This window comes from Ostrinia furnacalis, unplaced genomic scaffold, assembly GCF_004193835.3.
Source record: "Ostrinia furnacalis isolate ACB-3 unplaced genomic scaffold, ASM419383v2 OfSCF6289, whole genome shotgun sequence".
Taxonomy (NCBI): Eukaryota; Metazoa; Arthropoda; class Insecta; order Lepidoptera; family Crambidae; genus Ostrinia; species Ostrinia furnacalis.
The window spans coordinates 45,583-73,032 of NW_021136528.1; the positions used below are offsets into that span (position 1 = coordinate 45,583).

General features: G+C 35.6%; 1 protein-coding gene across 4 annotated transcripts; it reads right to left on the reverse strand.

Moving 5' to 3' along the window:
- Positions 1 to 1,821: 1,821 nt before the first annotated feature.
- On the reverse strand, positions 1,822 to 27,450 carry LOC114362232 (neo-calmodulin). 4 transcript variants are annotated; one of them, XM_028317535.1, is made up of 8 exons: positions 27,293 to 27,450; positions 17,514 to 17,628; positions 16,837 to 16,937; positions 7,036 to 7,175; positions 5,287 to 5,430; positions 3,246 to 3,455; positions 2,907 to 2,963; positions 1,822 to 2,725 (listed from the first exon to the last, which is right to left on the reverse strand). In XM_028317535.1, exons 2-8 carry the CDS (start codon positions 17,514 to 17,516, stop codon positions 2,619 to 2,621), a joined length of 762 nt encoding a protein of 253 aa, XP_028173336.1. In that variant the 5' UTR covers positions 17,517 to 17,628; positions 27,293 to 27,450; the 3' UTR covers positions 1,822 to 2,618. The 4 variants fall into 4 exon arrangements, with proteins under 4 accessions (XP_028173336.1, XP_028173335.1, XP_028173334.1 ...); XM_028317534.1 differs by having other exon boundaries at positions 17,514 to 17,633; positions 27,293 to 27,433; XM_028317533.1 differs by lacking the exons at positions 2,907 to 2,963; positions 3,246 to 3,455; positions 27,293 to 27,450 and adding exons at positions 3,981 to 4,037; positions 4,329 to 4,538; positions 19,604 to 19,727.

Sequence of the window (27,450 nt, forward strand, 5' to 3'; positions counted from 1 at the left end):
TTGTTTTAATGGGTAAAGTGTGCTAAATGTATTTCATCGTCTTGTAATATTTGTCCGTCGTAGATGTCAAGGTGTCCGCATTTTGTATCCCCATGTTCATAGTTCTTAATGTTCATTTACACCATCATTTGTTTGCACATATAGCAGTTACAGTGTTTAAAAAAAATCTTTACTATTTCTTTATACTTTTATAAAGAAGAATAATTATGTTTAATTAATTAGAAAACGATTAAAATATTGTTTATTAAATGATACATTTATGATGTGAGTTACCAAAACTTCTCAGCTCTATTCTAAAACGACACTCAAAATTCAATCTTCTATGTTTCTTGTAGATTCATATTTGTGTGCCATTTTTACCAGTCCTACCCGTATTATAGCTAAAAATCTGTACATTATTGAGTGTATTATTAAATCGGATGTCGTTTCTTAATACGGGCATTAGCTCGAATGAAATAGGGTTGATTTTTGCTTGGAATTCTTCAATCATTGGCAGTCACAATCCATCATTGTAAAAGCCACCTTATAGTGAATTGCAAAAGATGCAAATTATGTTTTTTCCTGTTGCGTTGTTAGCTTGAGAATAAAATTCATAAATTAATGAATATAATGATCAAATATTATGTTGTTACTTTAACAAATTGTTACTTTATTTGTATTTGATAACACTGCCATATTCGAATAGCTACAATTTGAGTGCCATTCGCAAAGTGAGTACCTAGATACCTATTAAACTAACGTGGATTTAAATTAATTAACTGTTCATTTAACTAATTTTAACTACATTGGGGTCATCAAACACACATTGCCATTATGTGACTGCACATAAATGCATTACTAAGTGTGGGATCCACAATATTTGCCATAGATTTTCTAGTTAAACAAGTAATTATTTCTTTAATTAAATGTATTTTTCAGATACTTCGGAAATTCCATTTGGTAAGTTACTCTTTGCGATGGCAACATTTAAATTGATGCTTATTCGAATTTTTAACTTGTTGTATATTAGGAAAATATACAATTATATTGAATAATAATAATCTGTGCTCAATGTATTTCCTAACATATTCGGCTTCGAGCAATTTTGCCTTTGTAGTCAATCAAAATACCTCCATTTTAGAAGCCAATGTGAATTTGTATCGACATGTATATAAAATAAGCTGTAAATATTTTGATATGTTAATAAAATTTATGAACAAAAGATTTTGCATTTCATTTAGTTCCTTATTTGATCAAGTTTTCGTAACATAAACCTAGTCTTATTATAGCACAAACACATCAGTGTATGAGAGGCTTTTTTCGGAGGTAACAAAACTAAGTTAGGTACTTACTCCGATGAATGCTTAATTTCTGAACAGATGGTTAACTATTAGGCGTTATTTAAGAAAACTCCATCATAATTAAGAATTTATTTATTTTGTATATTGGTCTGATTAATTTACAACACCGATAGAACCGTAGAAATTATCTCTAACCATGCATTTTTAGTTTGGAATATTGTTTCCTAAAATAAATCGAAAATAACATCTGCATTTGCGATAGTATCATTATAAATTCATATAAGATATGTTTAGTTATAACAAAAGTATGAATTATTTTAATTTTATTATGAAAGAAATTTTATTTAACACGTTCACAGGCTACATACTGTACCTATACAGAATGTTTTTCAGTTGCGTGATAAAACTTTTTAGACCGCAAACGTGTTAAATAGTGCGTTTTTCTTTTATTTTTAAATATGAGTATTAATTTTTTTAAATACTTTGACTTCGATTAAAAAGATAGCGTTAAGCGATTTTTTATCGTTTTGTAAGTAGGTTAATACAATAATACAAAGTCGTGATGATTACATTAATCCTAGCTTAGTAACTTACACTTAGCAATAATTAAGGAAATATTAATTTAGGTACATAGAAATATAGTCCGCTGCATAATTTTAGATGAAATGGAAAAGTTTATTTTAAAAGTGTATTTTGGTTTTCTTAAATGACTATGGTTATTTTTGATTCAATGTAGAAAATACAGTTTAAGATATATCTGGTAAAAAGTTAATAATATTTCATTAGGCAATTCAGAGATATCTAAAATGTAGGAGTTGTTACAAACGTTCTGAATCTGTATTAAAAGCCAACTGCAAAATCCCATTTTTTGCGTTTTCGGTTGAAATAAATATCTTTGGACAAATAGTTTGAAATATTAATTAGGCAATCTATCTGAACATCCTTTCTTATTTATCAAGTAATTAGTTATGATGAATTGAAAAAGATACTAGAGTTAGTAAGCCCTAGTAGTCCGCCAAAATCGTTGCTTAAAGTAACGGTTTATAGGCCCGTATTATTAAGACTCAATGAATATTAGATTGAAAACTCAAACGTATTAGTTGTTTAACTATTGTTCAACCAATCACACCTGAGTTTGAATCGAGTTTTGAGTCAAGTTTTATGGCGCAGTTACACTGTGCGGAAAATTGACCGAGACGAAGCACGAGCACGCATATCGAAGTATGGGTGACGCACAACGAAACTAACTGAAGTGAGTGTTTACACTATACGTCTCGATCAATTTCTCGCACAGTGTAACTGCGTCATTACAATATGGGCCTAAAACTACCCTCAAATTTAGTTGGCCGCGACCGCTCGTGGGAGGGATATCTCGGTTTCAGTCGCGTCGTCTTCGTCCTCGTCGTCGCACGCGTCTTCTGGCTCGCCGAGAGCTCTGACGAATTCTGGAATTTACAAGTTAGCACAATGTTGACAACGTGGAGCTGGTGAGTAGGTAATTTATTTTTTCAGTCACTGATATAAAATTCGTGTCGCGTCATTTAAAACTTCGTAACTGTTTTTAAAAATATATAATAGGTAGTTTTTTAATATGGAAGTTAAAATGTTAAGCTATTTTTTGCTCACCCAAAAAGTCAATACGGCCATCACCATCAGAGTCCACCTCCTTTATCATGTCTTCAACTGGAAACAAAAAAAACATTCACAATCCATAAGGCAGCTTAATAAAGCATGTAGATATCTGCATATCAAATTAGGTTTGCCATAGCCTACCTACAATGAGACTATAACGCCCTTATTCACAAACATTACTATAAGGTCTCACAGTGCGCGTGGACGCACAGGGTGACACATGAACCAATCACTCAACGCTGTGCGTTCGATTTGCTGTTTCACTTAAGTTTATGAATACGGGCGTACAATGTTAAATACTATATTTCCCAATATAACAGCTCAACAACTCACTCTCTTCCTCCGACAAGTCCTCCCCCAAGCACTGCAGCACGGCCCTCAGGTCCGAAGCACATATGTACCCCCTATTATGCTTGTCAAACACGCGGAAGGCGTCCCGAAGCTCCCTCTCCTCCTGTTCAGCAGAGCTGGTCCCGCCACCAGCCCCTGACATGGACTTGGAGAGGATGCTGACGAACTCCTCGAAGCTGACGTTGCCGTCGCCTGGGATTAGGAGATTCTTATGAGAATTGGCAGGTGAGATCCTATCTAAGTAAAGGTGTTTTTAATATCGTGTGGATTTCACCACGCACGCGGAAGACACTCGCTAGTGTCCTTTCAAGTATTTATTGTAATGCATGGAATACGGTGCAATCCCGCGTGCGTGATGAAATGTTTGTTTTAGTAATGACACAGAAAAATAATAAGTACCTAGGTACCTACTGTAATGAACAATAAGGGTTCTTTCTCAGGCAGGACTAAGTAGGGGAAAGTAGTACGAGTTGATCCCCTGGGGTAAGATGATCTTTCGCGATTGTGCTGAAACCACTAATGTCATTTAGTTTCTTTCACTGGTAAAACATAGCTCTGGACACATCCCCGCCTCAGTCNTTATTTTTTCAGTCACTGATATAAAATTCGTGTCGCGTCATTTACGTCATTTACAACTTCGTAACTGTTTTTAAAAATATATAATAGGTAGTTTTTTAATATGGAAGTTAAAATGTTAAGCTATAAATTTTTGCTCACCCAAAAAGTCAATACGGCCATCACCATCAGAGTCCACCTCCTTTATCATGTCTTCAACTGGAAACAAAAAAAAAAACATTCACAATCCATAAGGCAACATGTAGCTAGATATCTGCATATCAAATTACGTTTTCCATACCTACCTACAATGAGACTATAACGCCCTTATTCACAAACATTACTATAAGGTCTCACAGTGCGCGTGCGGTGACACATGAACCAATCACAGAGCTCTACTCAACGCTGTGTTCGATTTGCTGTTTCACTTAAGCAAGCATCGTTTGTGAATATTGGCGTAAAATGTTAATTAAATACTATATTTCCCAATGAAACAGCTCAACAACTCACTCTCTTCCTCCGACAAGTCCTCGCCCAAGCACTGCAGCACGGCCCTCAGGTCTGAAGCACAGATGTACCCCCTATTATGCTTGTCAAACACGCGGAAGGCGTCCCGAAGCTCTCTCTCCTCCTGTTCGGCCGAGCTGGTCCCGCCACCGGCCCCTGACATCGACTTGGAGAGGATGCTGACGAACTCCTCGAAGCTGACGTTGCCATCGCCTGGGATAAGGAGATTCTTATAAAAATTGGCAGGTAAGCTACCTATCTAAGGGTGTTTTTAATATCGTGCGAATTTCGCGGTCTATTCCACTTTGATTGGCTGGATTTGATCACCCAGGTAATGAAAGTGGACTCCAGGTGACACTTTGATGTTCTTTGATTACCACTAGGTGGTGGTGATAAGATAAGAAGTCCACTAGGTGATCAAAGTAGAATACTTAGACCAATTTCATCACGCACGCGAGATCGCTCCCCGCATGCGTGACACCCGCAAGTTTCCTTTCATACAAGTATTTTTTATTGTAATGCGTGGAATAAGGTGCAATCCCGCGTGGGTGATGATTGTTTTTAGTAAATGAACAAAAAGAACAATGGCGCGCCCAATCAGGAAACTAAATGCGGGAAGCACCGACAACTTATACTGTCACGGGTGATCGAGTTTCTTCTGCCACTTCTTCTTTCTCTTTTTATCAGCCAGTCAATATGTTGTTCTGGAGTTGGCAAGCTATGTTGAACATCAAGCTGTGAGTACATTGTAGACACATTTAAAAATCTCGCGTTGAGACCCATGTTTCTCTTTATATATGCTGTGTTGGGACGTGCGTATAATTAGATAATGCCGCCTATTTTGAGCAGTGTTGTCTTGAAGTTAAAGTGATCCCATCACTGTCACAGCAAGTTGTTTTCGGGAAGTGTGTACTTGTCCTGAAATGGGCCTAAATACTGATGAAGAATTTGAATATCTCACCATCGCTGTCGACCTCTTGCAACATGTCGTGCAACTCCTCAACCCTCGCGAACTGCCCCAGACTCCTCATCACGCGGCCCAGCTCCTCCTTCGTGATTGTCCCGTCTCCATCCTTGTCGAAGAGACGGAAGGCCTCGCGGAACTCTGGAGACAAAATTATAATTGCACGGCTGTGGTAAAAAATCAAAACAAGTGTCGCAGTCATCCATAAATTGGACTTTAGGACTGTTACATCCTCACATATAAGTACTCAGGTATACCTTTTTTTATTTTATTTTTTCTTAGGAAAATGGCCTATCCATGCCTACCGCCGGGGGACGGCAGGTTATGTGGGGCTCGAACCCACTAAAAACCTGGGGAGTTCCCTCTGCCGCATAGTGGTCGGCGCCTTGGGTACTAGAAACGACCAAGGCGCCTTCCGCGGAATACTCAGATATACCTACTCAGAAGTGAGGTGTACTGTGTACCTACTTAATTAGTTATTATAGTTAGAAAATCTCTATGAGGTGGGTGGTAGGGGAGAAGAGGAGAGTTGTAACCGAGGAGAGTATTTTTAATGGAACTTATTAACTATCAGCTCGCAACAGCGCGTATTTGTTAGCTGAAGATTTTGAACTAAAAAAAAACACGCACTGTTAGCAGCTCGCTAGTAGTTAATAAATTCCAAAAACTCGATAGTCTCAACTCTCCTCGGTCTCCCTTACCATTAATACACTCAAAGCCTAATTTATTCTATACCTAGACATTTCCATTTTATATGAACGTACATAGTTTACCTACTAACAAAGCGAATTAACCATATTGAAAGCTAATACCTAGTGTGTGCTCAGATTATTATACTCATACAAACTAATCCTATCATCGTCCTATATCAATATTGGTGTAGTTCAATCCAATATTCTCAACGGCCATACTAAAAATGACATCACTAATTCGTGGTTGTCGTGAACAAATAAGTTAGGTACCGATACCGATTACCAGCACTAATAGCAGGAGTGGGGGGTTGGTATTCCCTTTGAAAATATAATTTCTTAACTGCTTCAATCAAAATGCGTTTAACATGCCGGTCCTTGGTTCCACTTTGATTAAATAGTACCTACTTATATAACTGTGCAGTTTTTAAGGAATTAACCAAAATCAGCCCTAAGTCTCTGATTTTGCTGACCACGCACACTTTAAAAGTCTACTTGACTTTTTAATTTGAATACTACCGGATCCTCTATTTGTCGTGACCCGCAACGTGTTAACTCTTCTCTTTTCCCATCTTTCAATCGTAGGGTTGTCAACTCATACATAAAAGTTAAAAAAATATTTCTACAACTCTGAAATTATTTATCATCAACTCTGAAATTATTTATCATAGGGTTACCCAGTATAATTCAGTATATTTGAAGGGTTATACTCGTATTCCTACCTTTCATCTGCGTCCGAATGATGCCCGTGGTCTCGTCCACGATGGACGCTTTCCTGTCCAGGGTCGTGTCCGCAGCCGGCTTCAGGAACGACACCTGCCGCTGCTGCTGATCCCTGCAGCAGGATCTTAAATCCACTCTGCCAGAAACCAAGGACTCGTGGTAACTTCTCTTACCTTTCATCTGCGTCCGAGTGATGCCCGTGGTGTCGTCGACGATGGATGCCTTCCTATCCAGGGTGGTGTTCGCAGCCGGCCTCAGAAACGACACCTGCCGCTGCCGCAGGATCTTAAATCTACCCTATCAGAAACTAGGACTCGTGGTAACTCCTCTGTACCTTTCATCTGCGTCCGAGTGATGCCGGTGGTCTCGTCCACGATGGAAGCCTTCCTGTCCAGGGTGGTGTCCGCAGCCGGCTTCAGGAACGACACCTGCCGCTGTTGCTGACCCCTGCCGCAGGAGCGCTCCGATAATATGCTGCAACCAAAACTTGGATCACTATTGTGTCATAGGAGACACCTGCCTACAGCGCCCTATACAAAGTAAGACACCTTCGTTCATTCACTTCACCCAATGTGGGCTATGGCCGTAGTAGTCTGTAGTTGGCTACCTTAATAAACTCCGACAAACATTACTTCGACATTACTTTACTCCGACACTACTGAATATCGACATGACTTTACTTCGACACTACACTACTCAGACAAAGGATATTATCCTTTATTAATAAAAATCATGTTTTATTGTGTAACTAACCCAGGTTTAAGTACCTAGTTACTAAAGATATTCCAATAGATAAGTATACCTATCACTTTCACATAAAATAACTCCGTAAAGATCCCAATATTAAGGATCATCAATTAGTTTGTTATTCAATATTAATAAATATTCAATACTGTCTGAATATATAGCCTATAGTAGTCTAAAAATTATCTTTTACAGGAAAAATATTTATTAATAATAAAATTCCAACAGGTATCTATAAATCCATAAAAAGGTATCAGGTATTCTTCCTAATCACTTCCTACCGACAACTCCTCAATTTAACAACCCGATAAACCCCGCCTGATTACCGGCCTTTTCATAACGGCATGACCTCCATTTTATTTATTGCCATCCCAAGCCTTTTTAATCGGTGAAGCGTACAACTTAACTGCGGACCCGGCTGCTACAGAATTCAATTTAAAAATTCTATTTGCTGCGAAGAGGGTCTGATCAAACAGCTAGGTTGAAGTTTAACGACTTGTGGAACGTTTTGCTTGAAATTGTAGAAGTTTCTCTATCAATTATTTAGATAGAGGAAGACTAGTATTTTACAATGGCCTATAAATATTTTCGGAGAGTCACAGGTGATTGACATTATTTTTATTTACTAGCTGTTGCCCGCCTCATCGCCAGTTTTTCAATTCCAGTTTATCACAGAAATATAGTTATAAAGCCTCCATACCTACCTTAATCCTTCAAGCTCCGCGAATCTAGACACAATAGATAATCAATTGTTATGACATTAATTAATGCCGTCTGGGACTCAATCGGTTAATGTAAAGTTTCACCAAAATCCATTCAGTAGATTTTGCATGAACAATTTATTTTTCCATCCATTCTCAGAAACTTTCACATTTATATGTATAAACTTCAAGTTCAGTTTGTGGCTCTACCTATATTAAATCATCCAGAAAGATTGGAAGATAGATAGATAGATATTTATTTGCATCACCATAATGTAACATAGAGTAGATAAGGCTTAAAGCTAAATAGATCATTATGGACCCTGTGGGGCACTGCAATTAGAAGAGAGGAGGATCTAGTTTTAATTTATCACAATTTAGACTATTTGGACTATAGAAGTATTAGTCGTTAATAATTTTATTTTAATATTCATATGTATAAATAATATTATGTATAATTAAAAATATATAATGGAATCACAAAAGCCTTAAAAAAAGGCCTCTTTACAATTTTAAATTAAGATAGACACCTAATTGCCAATGAAAGGCTTAAAAAGTCGTTAATGCGTAAAACCCTGTGAAAATTGTTGGAAGTTTCAAGTAATAAATTATAGTGTCAATCTAAAGCTTCGCTGAAAAGAGCGGTAACATATTCAGCCCCTGAAATATTTAGTGAAAATGGATGGTGTTAATTTATGTTAATTAAGAAATTATACGATGCTAGTAGAAATACACTGTCCCAGACTACTTATTTAGTTAGTTTTGTAAATTCGTCTGTGCTCAATGAGATAAACTAAACTGTGTCCAATTATAACATTTAATAAGACTACTACTTATTTAATTATTATATAAGCAGAAAATCAAATTATCCAAAGAAAGCGATAGCTTAAAGACTCCTACTACTCAAGTTAGAGAGAAAACAGTAAGTTTTTCAATAAGTAGGTAAATGATTTAATTAATAATGTCTTTCATCCTACTTGGATGGGACTAAAATCAAACCAATTTAGCGCTTTAACAACAAATGTTTAATTAATTAGTTTAACTAGATTTTAATTTTCTGAAAATATCCATTATACGAGCGTATTTTATTTACCTTCTTGTACAGGCGACAGGACTTCATGAATTATTCTATTCTATGGTATCTTAAATGGTTGTGATAAGTCTTATTTTGCAAGAAATTATAGTCGAATGGACTGGTGACTGTATTTAGGGAAAACCTTTCCTGTCCCTTCATTAGATTAGGATCTTGGATGCGGAAGGAAAAATACATAATAAAGCAGACCGTATTGCTACATTGAACTGAAAATTGCTTGATTATGTTCTAAAGACGCTTGATATATTATGTACTTTTATGGACGGTTATTTCATGGTACCTACCTATATTTGTAAAATATCTACTTCCTTAACTTTTATTTGTCGTTTTAGTACTGTACTTACTTCCAAAGAGTTGGGCTGATATGATAGAGTCATTTATTTTAGGTACGAATTAGTAGATCTTACTTCCGATAACAAATAGCGAAAGAAGTCACATGCAAAAGCTATATTTATATTACTCTTGCCTGGGCTTTAACCTTGTAGAATCCTAATTATTTAAAAAAATAAAAGTATAAGTTCTTTCATAACATCCATCTCCAAGTGAAAGTGAACAGGCAGAAAGCTTACATTTTAATAAATTACCAACACACCGAAACAAATCAAATTGTTGTATTTTAAGAGATAAGTAGTACAATAAAAACAACGCATCAGATGATTCATCACAGTTTTCCATAAATAAATCGCACACGAAAATCCAGTGGAAAATCCTTCAATATTCAGCACACTAATATATGTCAAAGGCTGAATGGAATATAAGGGTGGCCTTCAATTTCACGCTGAAGCGAGTTCCAATAGAAAGTGTGAATCACTATCGAGAAGGCACGCGAGTTACAAAGAACCAATCGATAAATACTCGATGCTACTAAAGTTCTTAGAAGTAAAGTCGTAAGCACACGTATCGCAAATTATTAGATTTTTATGTCAGCTTTTATTAACCGACTTCAACAAAAGGAGGAGGTCCTCAATTCGGTTAGTACTTTTTATGTATGTTTTAACTTGATATTATTTAGGTCAATTGCAACTTAATTTGTAACTAGTTCCCATGGGAAGTGGGTTAGCTTGAATACCAGTGTTTATGCATTATGTCAACATTGTCAATGTAATATGATTATGAGATGGACCTGATTCTGCTAGCAGGATCACCTGCAGACCACCCAACTCCTCAATGGTTTACAGCAACAATATCGTAACTGGACTTGTTAGTTTTGTCTTGATTTGGCTCTTACATTATTGACAAAGCTTTTTTATGTTCTTTTCATCATCATCATTTCAGCCATAGGACGTCCACTGCCGAACATAGGCCTCCCTCAATGATTTCCTAAATGGCCGGTTGGTGGCCTGCCCATTGCCACTTCAGCTTGCTAATCCGTTGGGCTATATCAGCGACCTTAGTTCTTTTACGGATCTCCTCATTTCTGATTCGATCTCGTAAAGAAATATCTAGCATAGCCCTTTCCATAGCACGCTGTGCAATTTTGACTTTTACTACATAATTTTAATTTCTTATTCTAGATCTAGAGACATGTCATTGAAAAGATTCCATTTCAAAATTTCCATTCCTTTGTGCAAATTCCGTTCGATTATGCCGAATTTGTAGTTAATAAAGATGCGATAAGATGCAAAGATAAATCTATCGATACTTATCTTAAAAATTATCAGCAATGCATAATTTTTTGCATTACATAATATCTGAAAGTATTTGTATGGAAGTTAATTACATTATATTAGTATTATTACCATGTTGATTGAGATAATTTTTCAAGTACCTTATCTATTTATGCATCTACACGTAGAATGTTATTAAAAATCAATCATTTCATGATTAGTGATTATTAAGAGGTAATTATAATAAAATATTACTTATTTACTTGCCGACAATTAGGTACTTAGTAAAAATATTTCAAAATTCATTAACACAGTTAAGATATAAAGTAATGCTATAAATGTTTTTTGATTAATTACCTCAGCAGCTTTGAACTTAAATGGAAGCTTCATCGATCATACATTACGTTCACGAAAGTTCAACTCAAGTTTAGATTAACTTCGACGTAACTTCCGTTAAGGAAATCCACAACTCTGAAACAACCGGTACGTTACCGTAGGTAGTAAATTAACTACTTAAAGCAAACTAAGTTAATGATTTGAAAATTCACATTTATTCACGATACCTAAATCTATGGACAATATTATGGGCAAATTAAATAATTTTAAAGGACTCTACCAAAGAAACATGGCAAATATAAATCATTTCGGTGATTTCATTTTTTTTTTTGAGGTTTCAAGAAACAAATAATAATAAACTGTTGTAATACAAAGTTTCTCAAAAAAATAATTCGGACTTTTTCATAAACCTGATGCAGAACGTCGGGTTGCGAGCCGAGCGCCCTTGTCTCTAAGTAGGTACTATACCACGTTCATACTCGTATTTTGGCTTGTATTGTCACAGAATGTTAAGCAAACATTGTTAACCGAAGGGTATTCTACTCAAACATGTTATTAACCCAACCCAGCCCATCTAATGAGCGTGTCAATTCGGCATTTGGCAGTTATATGCCGCTTGAATACCGGCTAAACTAACAACCTTCAGAGCGAATCAAATTAAGTTACTTAGGTACAAAACAACACTAATTCGGTGTTGCAAATTGTACAGAAAAAAACTTTTTTTTATTTTGGACCCTAAGCTGGTTCGAAATAAACATAATTTATTTTTGTATTCCTTTAGATATCATGGATTCCATTAAAGGTAGACCTTATAGATGAGCAGATCTGGGGAATACCGGGGATACCTAAGTAAATATGTATTTTAATTCCAAAAAAACTTGATTAAAGAAGTTAAAAGTTACTTCGGTTTATACCGCCTTCTATAATATTATTCTAACTATACAGGGTGGAAAAGTTAAGTGATCTCACTCGATTATTTCTAAACTATACAAAATATCGAAAAACTGATTACTGATTCTGAAAGTGCTTTACGAGCTCTTTCAAACGATATCAGTAATAGGTTACAGAATTAACTGGATCTATCCGAAAATTCAATGTTTTCAGCCTCCATACTAAATGTATGCCACTATGCCAGCCACACAATATTAGAAGTGTTAATTTTTTTATTTTAAATAATAAACACTTAAAATTAATTCGTGAATTGCATTCTTATTTAAAATTATTCACGGAAAACATTGGTTTTAGGCTTTACTTGCTATAATATTATCAAGACATGAGTGCTATGATTGTGGCAGTATTAAATGTATGGAAGCTGAAAACATTGAATTTTCGAATAGATCCAGTTTATTTTATAACTTATTATTGGTACCATTGGATAGAGCTCGTGAAGCACTTTCAGGATCAGTTGCCAGTTTTTGGATATCTTGTTTAGTTTTTAATATTATGAGGTTTTACTAAATGTATGGAGGCTGGAAACATTGAATTTTCAGATAGATCCAATTTATTATGTAACCTATTATTGGTACCGTTGGATAGAGCTCATGAAGCACTTTTAGGATCAGTAAGCAGTTTTTGGATATCTTGTATAGTTTAGAAATAATCGAGTGAGATCACTTATCGTTTCCACCCTGTATNTGTTGCACCGTCTTACTTTAACATTGACATCAAAATTTTGGATGTCAAAAATCTGTCTAACATAAAACACCGGTTATTGTCAGTTAGGGTCAAAGTTAGGTGGTGCATCTCAGCCTTAGTGTATTTTAATTAAATTGGATGACGAAAATAATCGATAAGTGATCTCACTCGAATATTTCTTATAGTAGGTATACAGGATGTCGAACAAATGGTTACTTACTGAAAAAGTGCTTCATGAGACCTAGCAAACGGCATCAATAATATGTTTAAGAACGAACTGAATATATTCAAAAAACCTATATTTCCAGCTTTCATACATTTAATACAGTTACAAACAAACACGAAATCAATGGTTTCTGAGAATTCTGAGTGTCTTAATGCCGTCCCCTTTATCTGTTTATTTAGTATTTATTAATTAGTATCTTGATGATATTGTAGCAAGTTAAACCTAAAATCATGTTTTCCGTAAATAAATTTAAATAAGAATGCAATTTACGAGTTTGTTGTTTGATTATTAATTATACAGGGTGTTAGGTAAATGGGTATATGAGCCGACACTATAAATACTATAAATGGTATGGTGAAGTCAAAAATTTTATATCATGATTTTATTTTTTTTTTAATTTTCATACAAAATAAATTTTACAAAATCCATAATTACGCGCGAGCGATAAGGATGGGTAGCTTGGGGTCATTGGACAAAATTCTACGTGCTCGCAGACCAGACTATAGATTTTATTTTATTGTATTTCTTTATAGACTAACCGCATACAAGACTTTTAGTCGGCCGATAGTTTAGTCGGGCTGTTAATCAGTATGAATATACGCACATTACACCGATTTGATTTGGCCGATTCGATTACATATTCGAAGTCGACCAAACTATCGCCCGTATTCACAAACATTACTATGAGGTCTCACAGTGCGCGTGGACGCACAGGGTGACACACGAACGAAACACAGAGCTCTGTTCAATGCTGTGCGTTCGATTTGCTGCTTCACTAGCAAGCATCGTTTGTGAATTCGGGCCAATAATAAGTCCGTAAGTCTGCAGGGAGTCTTAAGGTCATAGCAGACTTATCAACTCTGAAAGGGATCAACATCGTATCACCTTTCGCGCGCTGTCAACCGCGAGGCGAGGCGTTTACGTTACGGTGCGGATAAGTGTGCGTTGCAGTATGGAGTTTCACACAAAGAATACTGCCCGCCTCGAGTTGATACGGTTACGATCCCTTTCCGGGCTGATAAATGTGCGACGTCCTTTATTTATTTAAGGATAGTACACAGCACAATATCAAGCTGTGAATCTTTAGAGTGAATAATATTGCAAACCACACTTTAACAAGCGACCCAACACAAAAGAGGTATAATTTACATAATATTGGACATTTCACCAATAATAATAACGTTTTTGCACAATACTATTATTTTATACATATCAAGTAACATAACACAGATATCGTTGTGTTGAATGTCTAATGAAAACCGGTACCGGAATAACGGTATTTGCGAGAACCGGTACTATTATAGTGTATTATTGGTACCAAAATACTGATATTATGAAATACCGGTAATATTTATTCAGTAAAATACAGATTTCAAACTTAGGTATCATTCAATCCACCAAATGATCGGTACCAAAATAACGTTGTAAAATTCCGGTTCTCATTTTATTAGTAACTTACCGGTACAAAATACCGATATCAATAACCGGCATTTATAACTTGTAAATACCGGTGACAAAAAACCGTTATGGACATTTATTAATCACCGGTACAAAATACCGGTATTAACCACTGAAATTACCGGTACAAAATACCGGTATTAACACTAAATTACCGGTACCAAATACCGTTATTACCGGTAATAACTCCCAAAAATACCGTTACCCGACCAGCTACCACAGACGCGACTAGACCGCCCAGTTCAACCTTATCGCTGGTACGACTGCAGTTTCTCACAGCTAGGCGTACGGAGTTTTTGCGCGTCCGCAAATTGGCGGGAATCGCCGAAGTTTCGCGCCTTCCACGCCATACTGTCACGGTAGTTGCGCTCGCGTTGACAGGCATGGCGGAGGCCCACTGGAAAGGTTATAAAAACATTGTTATACGCTATTGAAAGGTTGGTACAATTAGGCAATTAGATTTTTTATTATGAGCTCTAGAAAGGTCGTGGGTTCGATTCCAACCTTGGGCAATCGTATTTTTACAAGTTATTTATAATTATATCTTGAAAAAATCTGACTGAATATTTATAAAAGACAATGCCGGAAATTGGCGTCTTTTTTATTTCGCGCGGCCATCGACCAAACCTTGTTTTTTGATTACAAAATAGTGTAAGAAACCAAACTTAGTATAACATGTATACCTCTAAACTCAGTCTGAACTGAGTTACGAGCATCAAAAGTTTGATGATTTTCATACTAGATTTGCTGTTTGGGCGCAAGTTTTGTAAAAAATTGCAACAAAATAATGACATTGTATGTGTAAACAAACAATACCATCCATTAAAGGCTCCAGACATCAGTATGCAGCAGAATCAGCGCAATAAAAAAATAGCGCAATATTTTGTTGCAATTTCTTACAAAACTTGCGCGCAAAAAGCAAATCTAGTATGAAAATCATCAAACTTCTAATACTCGTAACTTACTTCAGACTGAGTTTAGAGGTATACATGCCATAGTAAGTTTGGTTTATTACACTATTTTGTAATTAAAAAACAAGGTTTGATCGATGGCCGCGCGAAAAAAAAAAGACGCCACCTTCCATACAAAATCTGGCATTGCCATTTAGGAGCCCGTCAGCTGAGTGACAGATTTGAGTAGTGTTTCAGTATTCGGCCGTAAGTTACTTAGATACAAAACAACTCTAATTCGGTGTTGCAAATTTTACAGAAAAAAACTTTTTTTATTTTGGACCCTAAGCTGGTTCGAAATAAACATAATTTATTTTTGTATTTCTTTAGATATCATGGATTCCATTTTAAAGGTAGACCTTATAGAAGATCAGATCTGGGGGGATACCTAAGTGGGTAAGTAATGTATTTTAATTTTAAAAAAACTTTCCTACTAAGCAAAGTGATTAAACTATGGTTTTTAAAGTTACTTCGGTTTATACTGCCTTCTACATATACTAGGTCTATTATTACATATTCTAACTAAATACTTATTTATACAAAAACAATGTCAAATTACCATTTTGTTCGAATTAATCGCCATACCTACTGACATCATAAATTCTTAGTCACTTATACCACTTATACGTGCACATAATCATGTAGTATTTTCATTTACAATAGAAGTTTATCGCGTAACCTAGAGCACATAAAAAAGCTAATAAAACAAATCGTAACAACAATTTTTATGCCATCATCAAGCATAATGAGAACCATTTATTTGATAAACCTTTTTTAGGCATTTCCTTGTCGTTCCAAGGAAGATTCGAGTAAAAGAATTTAAAAGATTCTGAACATTCCTGCATTTTCCAAAGGTAATAAATGGAGGAAGGCGAAACTCTTTTTATTTATGCGATAAAAATAGACGCTTTTATCGCTGGAAATTTTCTTTAGATGGAAAATTTCAGAACGTAATGCTTTGGGCTTTTCCAGATATTAACACAACTGTATTGTTAAGTGTTTCATATAATGTCATATTGTAATTCGGGATTATTAGACATTTAGTGGTTAATTACTTATCAACAGTGCCGTAACTAGGGCGGTGCCAGCGGTGCCCAGGCACAGGGCGCAGACCCTGGAGGGGCGCAGAAATGACCAGACCAAGCATTATTCAAGGGCGCAGTTTTGAAAGCTCGCACCGGGCGCATAAAAGGCTAGTTACGGCACTGCTTATCAATCAATCGCCATTAACCTAAAGCGACAAACGCGCGACAGATTCGCTGCCGAAAATTTCTAACATACAATAACGACAGCGGATGCAATCCTCAATATTGACTAATCCTATGGGTGAATAAGGACCACTTTGAAGATCATTAATGCATAAGGCTGTTGATCAGAAGACTTACCTCTCGGAGGGGCTGATGGCCAGGTTAGGAGGCTCTCTGCTGGCAGGCCGGGAGTCGTCTGGAGGGCCTGGCTCGCCCCCGCTGCTGCTCGTTTGTCGAGTCTGTGTACAAAAATAGCATTTGAGGATCATAAATATCATGAAGTGATTGTCTTTGTGCTTTTGGAAATAATATACTAGTAGGTATAGGTATGAACTTTGGTCAGTGAGTTTTTTCCCCTCACAAACGAAAAATCTGCTCACTCGGGAAAATTGGTTTCTAGTGCTGAAATATAGTAAAACAACCAGTTTAATAAGCAGTTAAAGTACTCGTAGGTATACTCGTACCTACCTACTATGCTAAAGCGTTAAGTATCTAAATTGAGTTGATAAACTGTAAAACTAGAGACTTACAAATTCGAATCGTAAAAATGCATGTTACGTGGAAAATCCGAAACAAGAAAAAACAAAAGAACATCGATATTGTCTGTCGAGAAACGAGCGCAGTTTTCTTGATGGCCAGTATCTTGCGGCCAACCAATGAGGATTGTGTGCAATAAAAAATACTAACAATCTTGTTAAAAAAAAAGATATTTAAGTATTGTGATTTCTTCCATTCCATAGAGCGACCAAAAATATACTCGTACTTACGATAAAAATTGATAAATTCCTTAAAAAAATATCAGGGTGTCAACTCACCATGATCCCTTTGAGCTGATTCACCAGCGGCGAATCAGCGAAGAAGTTGTTCACCGCGGAGAATATGTTGGCGCGTTTGTTCGTCTCGTCTGCGCGGGCGTTCCCACGCCCGCAACTGCTCTAGCAAAACACGAAAGTTAATTTGGACCTTAAGTTTACGGTATTTGGGTTTAAAATGATAAATATGTGAATCAGGCGTAAAGACAGCTCTAGCTAGCAGAACACTCAAAAGGTTTAAAAAATTTGTGATAAAGATAAAGATTTTTTTTTGCTCAAACATGTGTACATAAGGTGTTAATGTTAAGTGAATGTTTGTGCCTTAAGTTTAAGGCATTTGGGCATAAAATGATAAACATTTGTACTAATGTCGTACACAAGCAACCTCTTTAGCAGATCTCGAAAGTTAATTTGGACCTTTAATTGGATAAATACTACCTACTCTACTTTCAGTTCAGCCCTAAGGTTTACTGAAGGAGAATGCTAAATGACATTAAAGAAGAACGGTCACGCCCCATACAAAAAAAACCCAGACCCGACAGAAACGAGACATACCTCAGTTTTTTTGTCATGTCTTAATTAGTTAAATTATATATTTTTTATATTCGAAATCTATGTATAAATAACACCAAAATATTACCCTTTGTTTTTGTTCAGGCGTTATACAAAAACTAATACAAAATGCCTATTTATCACCAAAATTGATAAATGTATGAACCCTACTCCTAACTCTACATCGATCCATTCCAAGAACACAAGGGTGAGTCTAGCACACCTCCTAAAGCTGCCTTAAGGAGCTTATCTTAAGCTCTGACAACGACAACAGAAAGTCAAATACGTGCAATATGGAACTAATATTACAGAAGACTTTTGCTTGAAAGGTTTTCCCAGTATTAGGTTTTTAATAATTAATATTATCCCTTTTTCGATTTCTCATCTCTTGGGAATTAAAGTACTTTAGCTCCAGTAAATTGTCTATGATGCTACCACAAATTAACACTTCTATCTTATATTTATCTATACTTATAATAAATCTGTAGAGAGGTCAATTCTGTACATGAAATATATTTTCAAAATAACTATCAGGGGGTGATTAGTGATCGATACTGATGCCAAAAATGCAATCAGTAAAATTTTTGTCTGTCTGTCTGTCTGTCTGTCTGTCTGTCTGTATGTTCCTTATAGAAACAAAAACTACTCGACGGATTTTAACGAAACTTGGTACAATTATTCTTCATACTCCTGGGCAGGTTATAGGGGGGGGTGCGATTGTCTTTCAATCTTCGAATCGGTAGGTAAAACCCCAAAACCCTGGGGGGTACCAGGGGGTGCCTTAGGACTTATGACGGGGGGGAGGGGGGTGATCGCCCCGGGTGCCAACCCATGCTACGCCGCCACTGGCTCTTCTGTCAATTTTATTACATACTAGTTAAGTTCACAACTAGGTACGAGCAGAAGATCTTAATTCAAAAACCGGGGGACAATAGACGTTATAGTCGTTAACAAGAAGTTTCACAAAAGGATTAAACTATACGTGCACATAGTACTCGTACTGAATCTGCGCAGCTTTGGCGAAATTATATTATCGATTTGTCGAATGGATGAAAAGTTTATAAGATTTTATTTAACTAATTTGTAATCTTAAAAAAACACGACGAGGCTAATTCTCGCTTCCAATGGAAGTTCAGCGGCCTTATAATAAGTTTAAAATATCCAGAACACCCGTCCCTATTTACTCACGTATGTGCAAAATAATGGGAACCCTACTCCTAACTCTACATCGATCCATTCCAAGAACACAAGGGTGGATCTAGCACACCTCCTAAAGCAGCTTTAAGGAGCTTATCTTAAGCTCTGACAACGACAACAGAAAGTCAAATACGTGCAATATGGAACTAATATTACAAAAGACTTTTGCTTGCAAGGTTTTCCCAGTAATAGGTATTTTATAATTCATATTATCCCTTTTTCGATTTCTCATCTCTTGGGAACTAAAGTACTTTAGCCCCAGTAAATTGCCTATAATGCTACCACAACACACTTCTATCTTATATTTATAAAGAATAGAAAAGTAAATGGTCACAAAAACTCACATAATGAACCTTTTCATCACTCTTAACACAAACATAGCACAAAACCAACGGTCGATTCCAGAGAGAAAACTAGCAAAACTAAGAACTCGTGCATGCGAAAGTGTTAGAAAAACATCTTTAGTTAACATCATTTACGTTAGCTCAAGTAAACATTATAGCAAGGTATCTATTTTTAATTTCTGACTGATTGGTTAATCTCACGTTGTGTTTATTAGGAAGAACGGGGAAATTGTGGATTTTTGTGGTACAGTCGGACACACAAGACGTTGCAACCAAATATTGTGACTTTTATCTACGACGAGGAAGCTCTTGCATCTCACCTGATGGAAAGTGATGATCAGAACGAAGGTGGAAGCGAGCGTCACCCGGAATCCTCAACCACAGAGGAACTGGCTATCTTACCTCTACCACAGAATAGGTAATAGTAAGTACTCCTCTATGACAGAATAATAATAAGTACTTCGTACCTCCACTGTCGAAACTAAGTTGTTATGGCGACAGACTTAGGTAAGATTGTGGTAGCTAGATAGTTTGACACCTATTTTTGACGCATAACTGAACTTATAAAATCTGGGGCTATTGCATTAGAACTAGTTAACTATACTAGCATAATCACTAATCTGAACGTAATCCTATGTATGGCTGACCTATAACGTTCGTGAATACTACTCGTTTAAGATTCTACATAGAAAAAAATGTTTTAGTTGTTATTATGTACTGTATTTGCGGGCACAAAAACTAGATTAGTTTACAAAATAGCTGGCATAGCTTAGTCTCTCTAAATCATTGTTATGTCAATAATTTGAGACGTTTATAAAATCTATAACACTTGTGTTCCCAACTGTCCTCGCGTGTCTGCGTAACGAGAGACTCAAAATTAAGCTCTATGTCCATGGTAATAGGGACTATGGCCTTGTGGTTTAGACTAGACCCCGTGGGAACAAAAACAAACAAATTGGGTACGAACGTCTTCCATTGGTTTTATTTATCACTACATGCGTCTGTGTGTGGATTAAAAACATTTTCATTCATGAACAGGGTCAAAAAACTATTGGAAGTTATTTAATTTATGCAAATATGCTCTAAAAAGCGCTTACACGTACCAAGAAGATATTTCAACTTGAAAAAGGTATGCTTAAATGTTTCGAAATTGACTTTTATCGAAATATACCGAAGACCGTGACCGAAGTGTGTTAACACATCAAGATGTTATTGATGACTCTGAAGCATCCAAGGATAAAATTTTAGGGGCAATTCATCATTCATATCTGAATGACGTTCAGTAATAAAAAAAAGTATTATAATGTTGAGAATATCTAACTAGAAGACATGAAATATTGTGGCATTGAATTGTAGAATATTTTGTTTGAAAATCAACTACCCATTTACTAGCACTCAAAGATTAGATCAAATAAGAATAATTTTATTTAACAGCATTAAATACAATAATAAAACGCTCGCAGATTTTTCCAACATCGTTCTTTTCATCACAGGAATTCGTACGGACTACGGAACTACGGAAGCCGGAAATCAATGAGTTCGTAGCGCTACGAAATGAAAACATGGCACTACGGCTACGTGCTACGCGCTACGAGCCTGTAATAACGTAGTTTGAAAGTCATTTATTTTATTTACGAACTAAATGATTTATGAAGAACGGATTATACTAATAATTTTATTGGCAAGCAGTTCTTTGCTGTTATATTGAGTTGATGTCTATTACTCTAATATTTTAAAGAAGAAAGATTTGTATTTTGTAATTTTTTGTATGTTTGTATGGGATAGGTTCCGCAACTAGACTGATTTTAAAAATTCTTGCACAATTAGAATCCTCATTTTTTTCCAGTTTACCATTGCGAAGTCGGGGTTGGCCGCTAGTTCAGTCACAGAATCCTACTAGTCCTACTAATATTATAAATTCGGAAGTTTGTATGGATGTCTGGATGTTTGTTACTCTTTCACGCAAAAACTACTGAACGGATTTTGATGAAACTTTACAGTATTATTGTTTATAACCTACAATAACATATCTGACGGTCTGTGGCAAACTGAATTTCACAGCCGCGGGCAAAAGCTAGTAATATAATAAGTACTGGTTGAATATAAATATTCATGAGTTTTTATTGTCTACGCGTCGCATACGCTGTTGATGAATTTACGACATACGCTATCTCATGCATGAATTTACTACGAATATCATTGGATGAATAAAACACAAGACCGGTTGTTTAGAAATCCTTGAGGGAGACCTTCTTACAGCAGTGGACGTCTTCTAATCAAAAAGCTATCTTACGATTAGATAAATAGAGTGCAGAGTAGACAAAAGACAGTCGGGTCGGGTCGGGGTCAGAAACCTTCAGTTGACACCTTGGGCTGACAATCCCAAGGCCCCAAGGAAAAGCTATGCTGGCGCTATTGGGAACGGAAGGCAAATAGGAAATATTATAGGTGGTTTGGTGGTAATGGTTTCCTTCCTGGGGATTTTGTGGAGCCAGTGACAACATGTCAAATACTGGTCATTCTGACGACAAGGTAGTTGTATAATTATTGTCGTCACGATTTTTATTTTTCAATAAATTCTCTAAACTGGCGATTAAATTACAAAAAATATATTTGGCAGTTAAATACAGTGTCTGGATTTGAATTTGTGAAGTACCTACTTTGTGCCTATAGTCTACGATTGTACAGATGGCACATAAAAACTAAATATTGTGGCACATTTCCTAATAAAGTAAAATAAATAAATAAATTATTAAGTTTTGATAAAGCGATTTTACAACAAAAGAAGTGTGATGTCATGTCTGTTGACTGTACCACTATCTTTTGGTGACGATACCATAACGATACGAAACGTTCGTCGTTCGTCAATCGAAAGGCGTAAAATACTTCCTCGTAACTTTTTTCCTTAAAACCTTCACAGAATTCTATAGTGACGTGTTGAAATACGAACCGGAAACTCGAAATAATTTGGAAAAGTGCTTCGCTAGCAGTTGTTGGCTGAATAAGTGAATACAGAACCTCACGTAAATTCCGCAGTATTTATTTTTCTAAAAGCTTGAGAAGGAATTTCGTAAAATCCGATTAAAAAGATGTGGCTGTGTGTTGTATTAAATGATGATTATACAGTGTGAGTCACGTTAAAGTGTAAATATGAAAATAGATGAAACTAGACCTATTTTTATCGACAAAAAAGAGGTCAAAAATTTTTTGAGATTTTTTTTTAATTTTTTATAGAATTTTTTTTCTTCAAATTACTTATTGTAAAGAAAACGTAATAACTTTTAAACTAAGCGGTATATCCTGATAAAATAAAAACAGTAATAATGCTAAATAACAGGCAATACTAAAAAAATACATAAAATACAAAAAAAATGCCAATAAATAATAAAAAATTATACTTTTTGAAAAAAATCTGCTTTAAAATTCGTGTTATTTTGGTTATTTTATAAATTTCTCCAAAAAATGCCCCTATAACCGGTGGTTTTTATTACTTTGTATTATTTTCTATAGTATTATCTTTTTAAAACAAAAAATCGCATGTCTCTATCCCTATCACAACATTTGCTATGATCGTTTGANAGTCAATTTTATTATTTCCTTGGGGGGGGGGGGGGGGGCAATTAATGAGTTAGGGGTACGCTGTCACCTGGAAATTTTAACAGGGGTACGTGGTGCCAGAAGTTTGAGAAACCCTGCTCTAAATCATTGTTATGTCAATAATTTGAGACATTTATAAAATCTATAACACTTGTGTTCCCAACTGTCCTCGCGTGTCTGCGTAACGAGAGACTCAAAATTAAGCTCTATGTCCATGGTAATAGGGACTATGGCCTTGTGGTTTAGACTAGACCCCGTGGGAACAAAAACAAACAAATTGGGTACGAACGTCTTCCATTGGTTTTATTTATCACTACATGCGTCTGTGTGTGGATTAAAAACATTTTCATTCATGAACAGGGTCAAAAAAACTATTGGAAGTTATTTAATTTATGCAAATATGCTCTAAAAACGCTTACACGTACCAAGAAGATATTTCAACTTGAAAAAGGTATGCTTAGATGTTTCGAAATTGACTTTTATCGAAATATACCGAAGACCGTGACCGAAGTGTGTTAACACATCAAGATGTTATTGATGACTCTGAAGCATCCAAGGATAATAGGGGCAATTCATCATTCATATCTGAATGACGTTCAGTAATAAAAAAAAGTATTATAATGTTGAGAATATCTAACTAGAAGACATGAAATATTGTGGCATTGAATTGTAGAATATTTTGTTTGAAAATCAACTACCCATTTACTCGCACTCAAAGATTAGATCAAATAAGAATAATTTTATTTAACAGCATTAAATACAATAATAAAACGCTCGCAGATTTTTCCAACATCGTTCTTTTCATCACAGGAAATCGTACTGAACTACGGAAGCCGGAAATCAATGAGTTCGTAGCGTTACGAAATGAAAACATGGCACTACGGCTACGTGCTACGCGCTACGAGCCAATAACGTAGTTTGAAAGTCATTTATTTTATTTACGAACTAAATGATTTATGAAGAACTGATTATACCTATATAAAGGATGGTGCCAGGGTCTGGACCAAGTGCTGCCCAGAATCAACCCATAGTGCATTTTGTTCCTCAGACCAATACTAATGTGTAAACCGAAGTGCACTGAAATCTATCCCTGGAGTTAAGAGAAAAAAAGAGGTTTGTTTTGAATTATTTACATACAAAATATCATCGATGTATACGTACTACGCATAAGATTTCGCGATTTTGGCATTAAATAACACTCGCTATGTTGAACTTAACCATACTGCATCCGTACACTTTACTTTAGTGCGACTTAGACATTATTTATAAGCAATCTAGAGCTGTTGCAGTAGTTTGGTTAGTTGACAGAAATCATTATTTCCAAAATGAAGTAAGAAGTTTTAGTTCTCTATCCTTGCGAAAAATCAATTTATTGGTGTATTAGAATCGATTATTGAAGTTATTGTAAGCTAAAACTTCTTGCTTCATTTTGGAAATAATGATTTCTGTCAACTAACCAAACTACTGCAACAGCGCTAGATCGCTTATAAAGAATGTCTGTCGCACTAAAGTAAAGTGTACGGATGCAGTATGGTTAAGTTCAACATATCGAGTGTTATTTAATGCCAAAATCGCGAAATCTTATGCGTAGTACGTATACATCGATGATATTTGGTATGTAAATTATTCAAAACAAAACTCTTTTTTTCTCTTAACTCCAGGGATAGATTTCAGTGCACTTCGGTTTACACATTAGTATTGGTCTGAGAAAAAAAATGCACTATGGTTTCATTCTGGGCAGCACTTGGTCCAACTTCCATACATGGATTGGCACTGTCCTTTTTGTACATTTGTATTTAATATTCTAGTAGTTTACTAGGCTGATTTTAAAAACTCTTTCACCATTACAATCCTCCTTTTTTTTCTGAATAATATTTCTGAAAAACATAGGCACATAAAAATACCTATTCTACCCGTGCGAAGACGTGGTGGTGGGCCGCTAGTTGAATCACAGAATAATAATAAATATTCATGTGTTTTTATTGTCTACACTCCCTATTGATGAATTTACTACATGAGGTATCTCATGCATGTATTTACTACGAATATCATAGGACGTAAAAAAAAAGAAGCGCTTAGATGCGGATACAAGACTTGTTAAGAAATCTTTGAGGGAAACCTTCTTAAAGCAGTAGACGTCTTCCAATTACATCATTCAATTAGTTAAATATAGTGCAGAGTAGATAAAAAACTAGTCGGGTCGGGTCGGGGTCAGAAACCTTTGGGCTGACAATCCCAAGGCCCCAAGGAAAAGCAATGTTGAAGCTATTGAGAGCGGAAGGCAAATAGGAAATGATATAGTGGGATTGGTGGTAATGGTTTCCTTCCTGGGGATTTTGTGGAGCCAGTGACAACATGTCAAATACTGGTCATTCTGACGACAAGGTAGTTGTATAATTATTGTCGTCACGATTTTTATTATTCAATAAATTCTCTAAACTGGCGATTATCTCTAAACTGGCGATTAAATTACAAAAAATATATTTGGCAGTTAAATACAGTGTCTGGATTTGAATTTGTGAAGTACCTACTTTGTGCCTATAGTCTACGATTGTACAGATGGCACATAAAAACTAAATATTGTGGCATATTTCCTAATAAAGTAAAATAAATTATTTAGTTTTGATAAAGCTATTTTACAACAAAAGAAGTGTGATGTCATGTCTGTTGACTGCTATCTTTGGTGACGATACCATAACGATACGAAACGTTCGTCGTTCGTCAATCGAAAGGCGTAAAATACTTCCTCGTAACTTTTTTCCTTAAAACCTTCTCAGAATTCTATAGTGACGTGTTGAAATACGAACCGAAAACTCGAAATAATTTGGAAAAGTGCTTCGCTAGCAGTCGTCGGCTGAATACAGAACCTCACGTAAATTCCGCAGTACCTATTTATTTTTCTAAAAGCTTGAGAAGGAATTTCGTAAATTCCAATTAAAAAGATGTGGATGTGTGTTGTATTATAATAATGATTATAGGTATTTATCTTTATTCAAAAACCCTATCTTATAGATTTTCTACAGAATTTGATTTGTCACAATCGTGTAATTTGAGTAGGTACATGGTTATAATAACGAGAAAATTATGACCAGTGAGTGCGTCATAGTATGATATATTCTGACATAAACATTACTATCTTATAGTCTAATCTTCTAGTTATCTTTTTCTACTCCACCTTTTAAATAAATAAATGTATCGTTAACAAAGTTATTAGGTGCTGGTTATTTGTTTAAATCTTCAGTTCTAAGGTTATCTGTTACATACTAGAGTGTAATAATTATGTGCCAATATTATGGATGATTTAAAATTAAAAATTTGAACTATAATGTCTATAAGGTAGATAAATAATAAACCGATTGAGTTGTAAATAAATAATAATGAGAAGAGCCTTCACACTCTAGAGTTCTAGACATAGAACACCCATGAATATACATAATATTCTTCTATTCTTGAAAAATCTCATATTTTTTATGTACATAAAACAGAAGACATCCTGAAAGTAACTTTGTATTAACATATGAACATGTGTCTTTGGAACTGAATATAGAGATAGGACACGATAATAGTTACGTTTAGGAAATATAACAATCAGACGACAATATGTAATAAAAGGCTATCAGAAGGTACAAAGTAACATATTATGTGTTGTGTAGTCGGGTGAAAACAATGAAAACATAAAGAAGGGAGTGGGCGACCCTTTGAAGTTGCACCTAGCATATTTTCTCTATGACAATAGATATCTATTACTACATATTCAAGTAAAGACCTATTAATATTACTTTCAACAACATAATAGTTCTGATAAAAATCAATTACGGAAACGTTATTAATTAATATGAAAAAAAAAAAACATTTGGCTTGAAGTTCTGTAATACAATAATAATTACAGCTTACAGCGCACTGAATACTCAAGTCATGACTGCCAATATGAATTTAATGAAACCCAACTGCATTTGAATTGCAAATCTCGTGAATTCGGTCATTTGGTCAAACAATACCCATGTAACATCACTCAATACTAACAATTTATTGCCTCTGCCTGAAAACCAATTTTAAAAATAAAATATTGAGTGTTTTTAATCTATGTCTTACCTGTTTTTAAAAATTGTTGCACAGATTTTTAAGTTGGCACAATGGTTTGCGTTTTGGCGCGAACTAGCGGTGAGGAGGTTGGGTCGGAACTGACGAAGGATGCTGGAGGAGCCAAGCGATCGCGCATGCGTACACTGCTGCGAGTTTAAGGTGGAGTG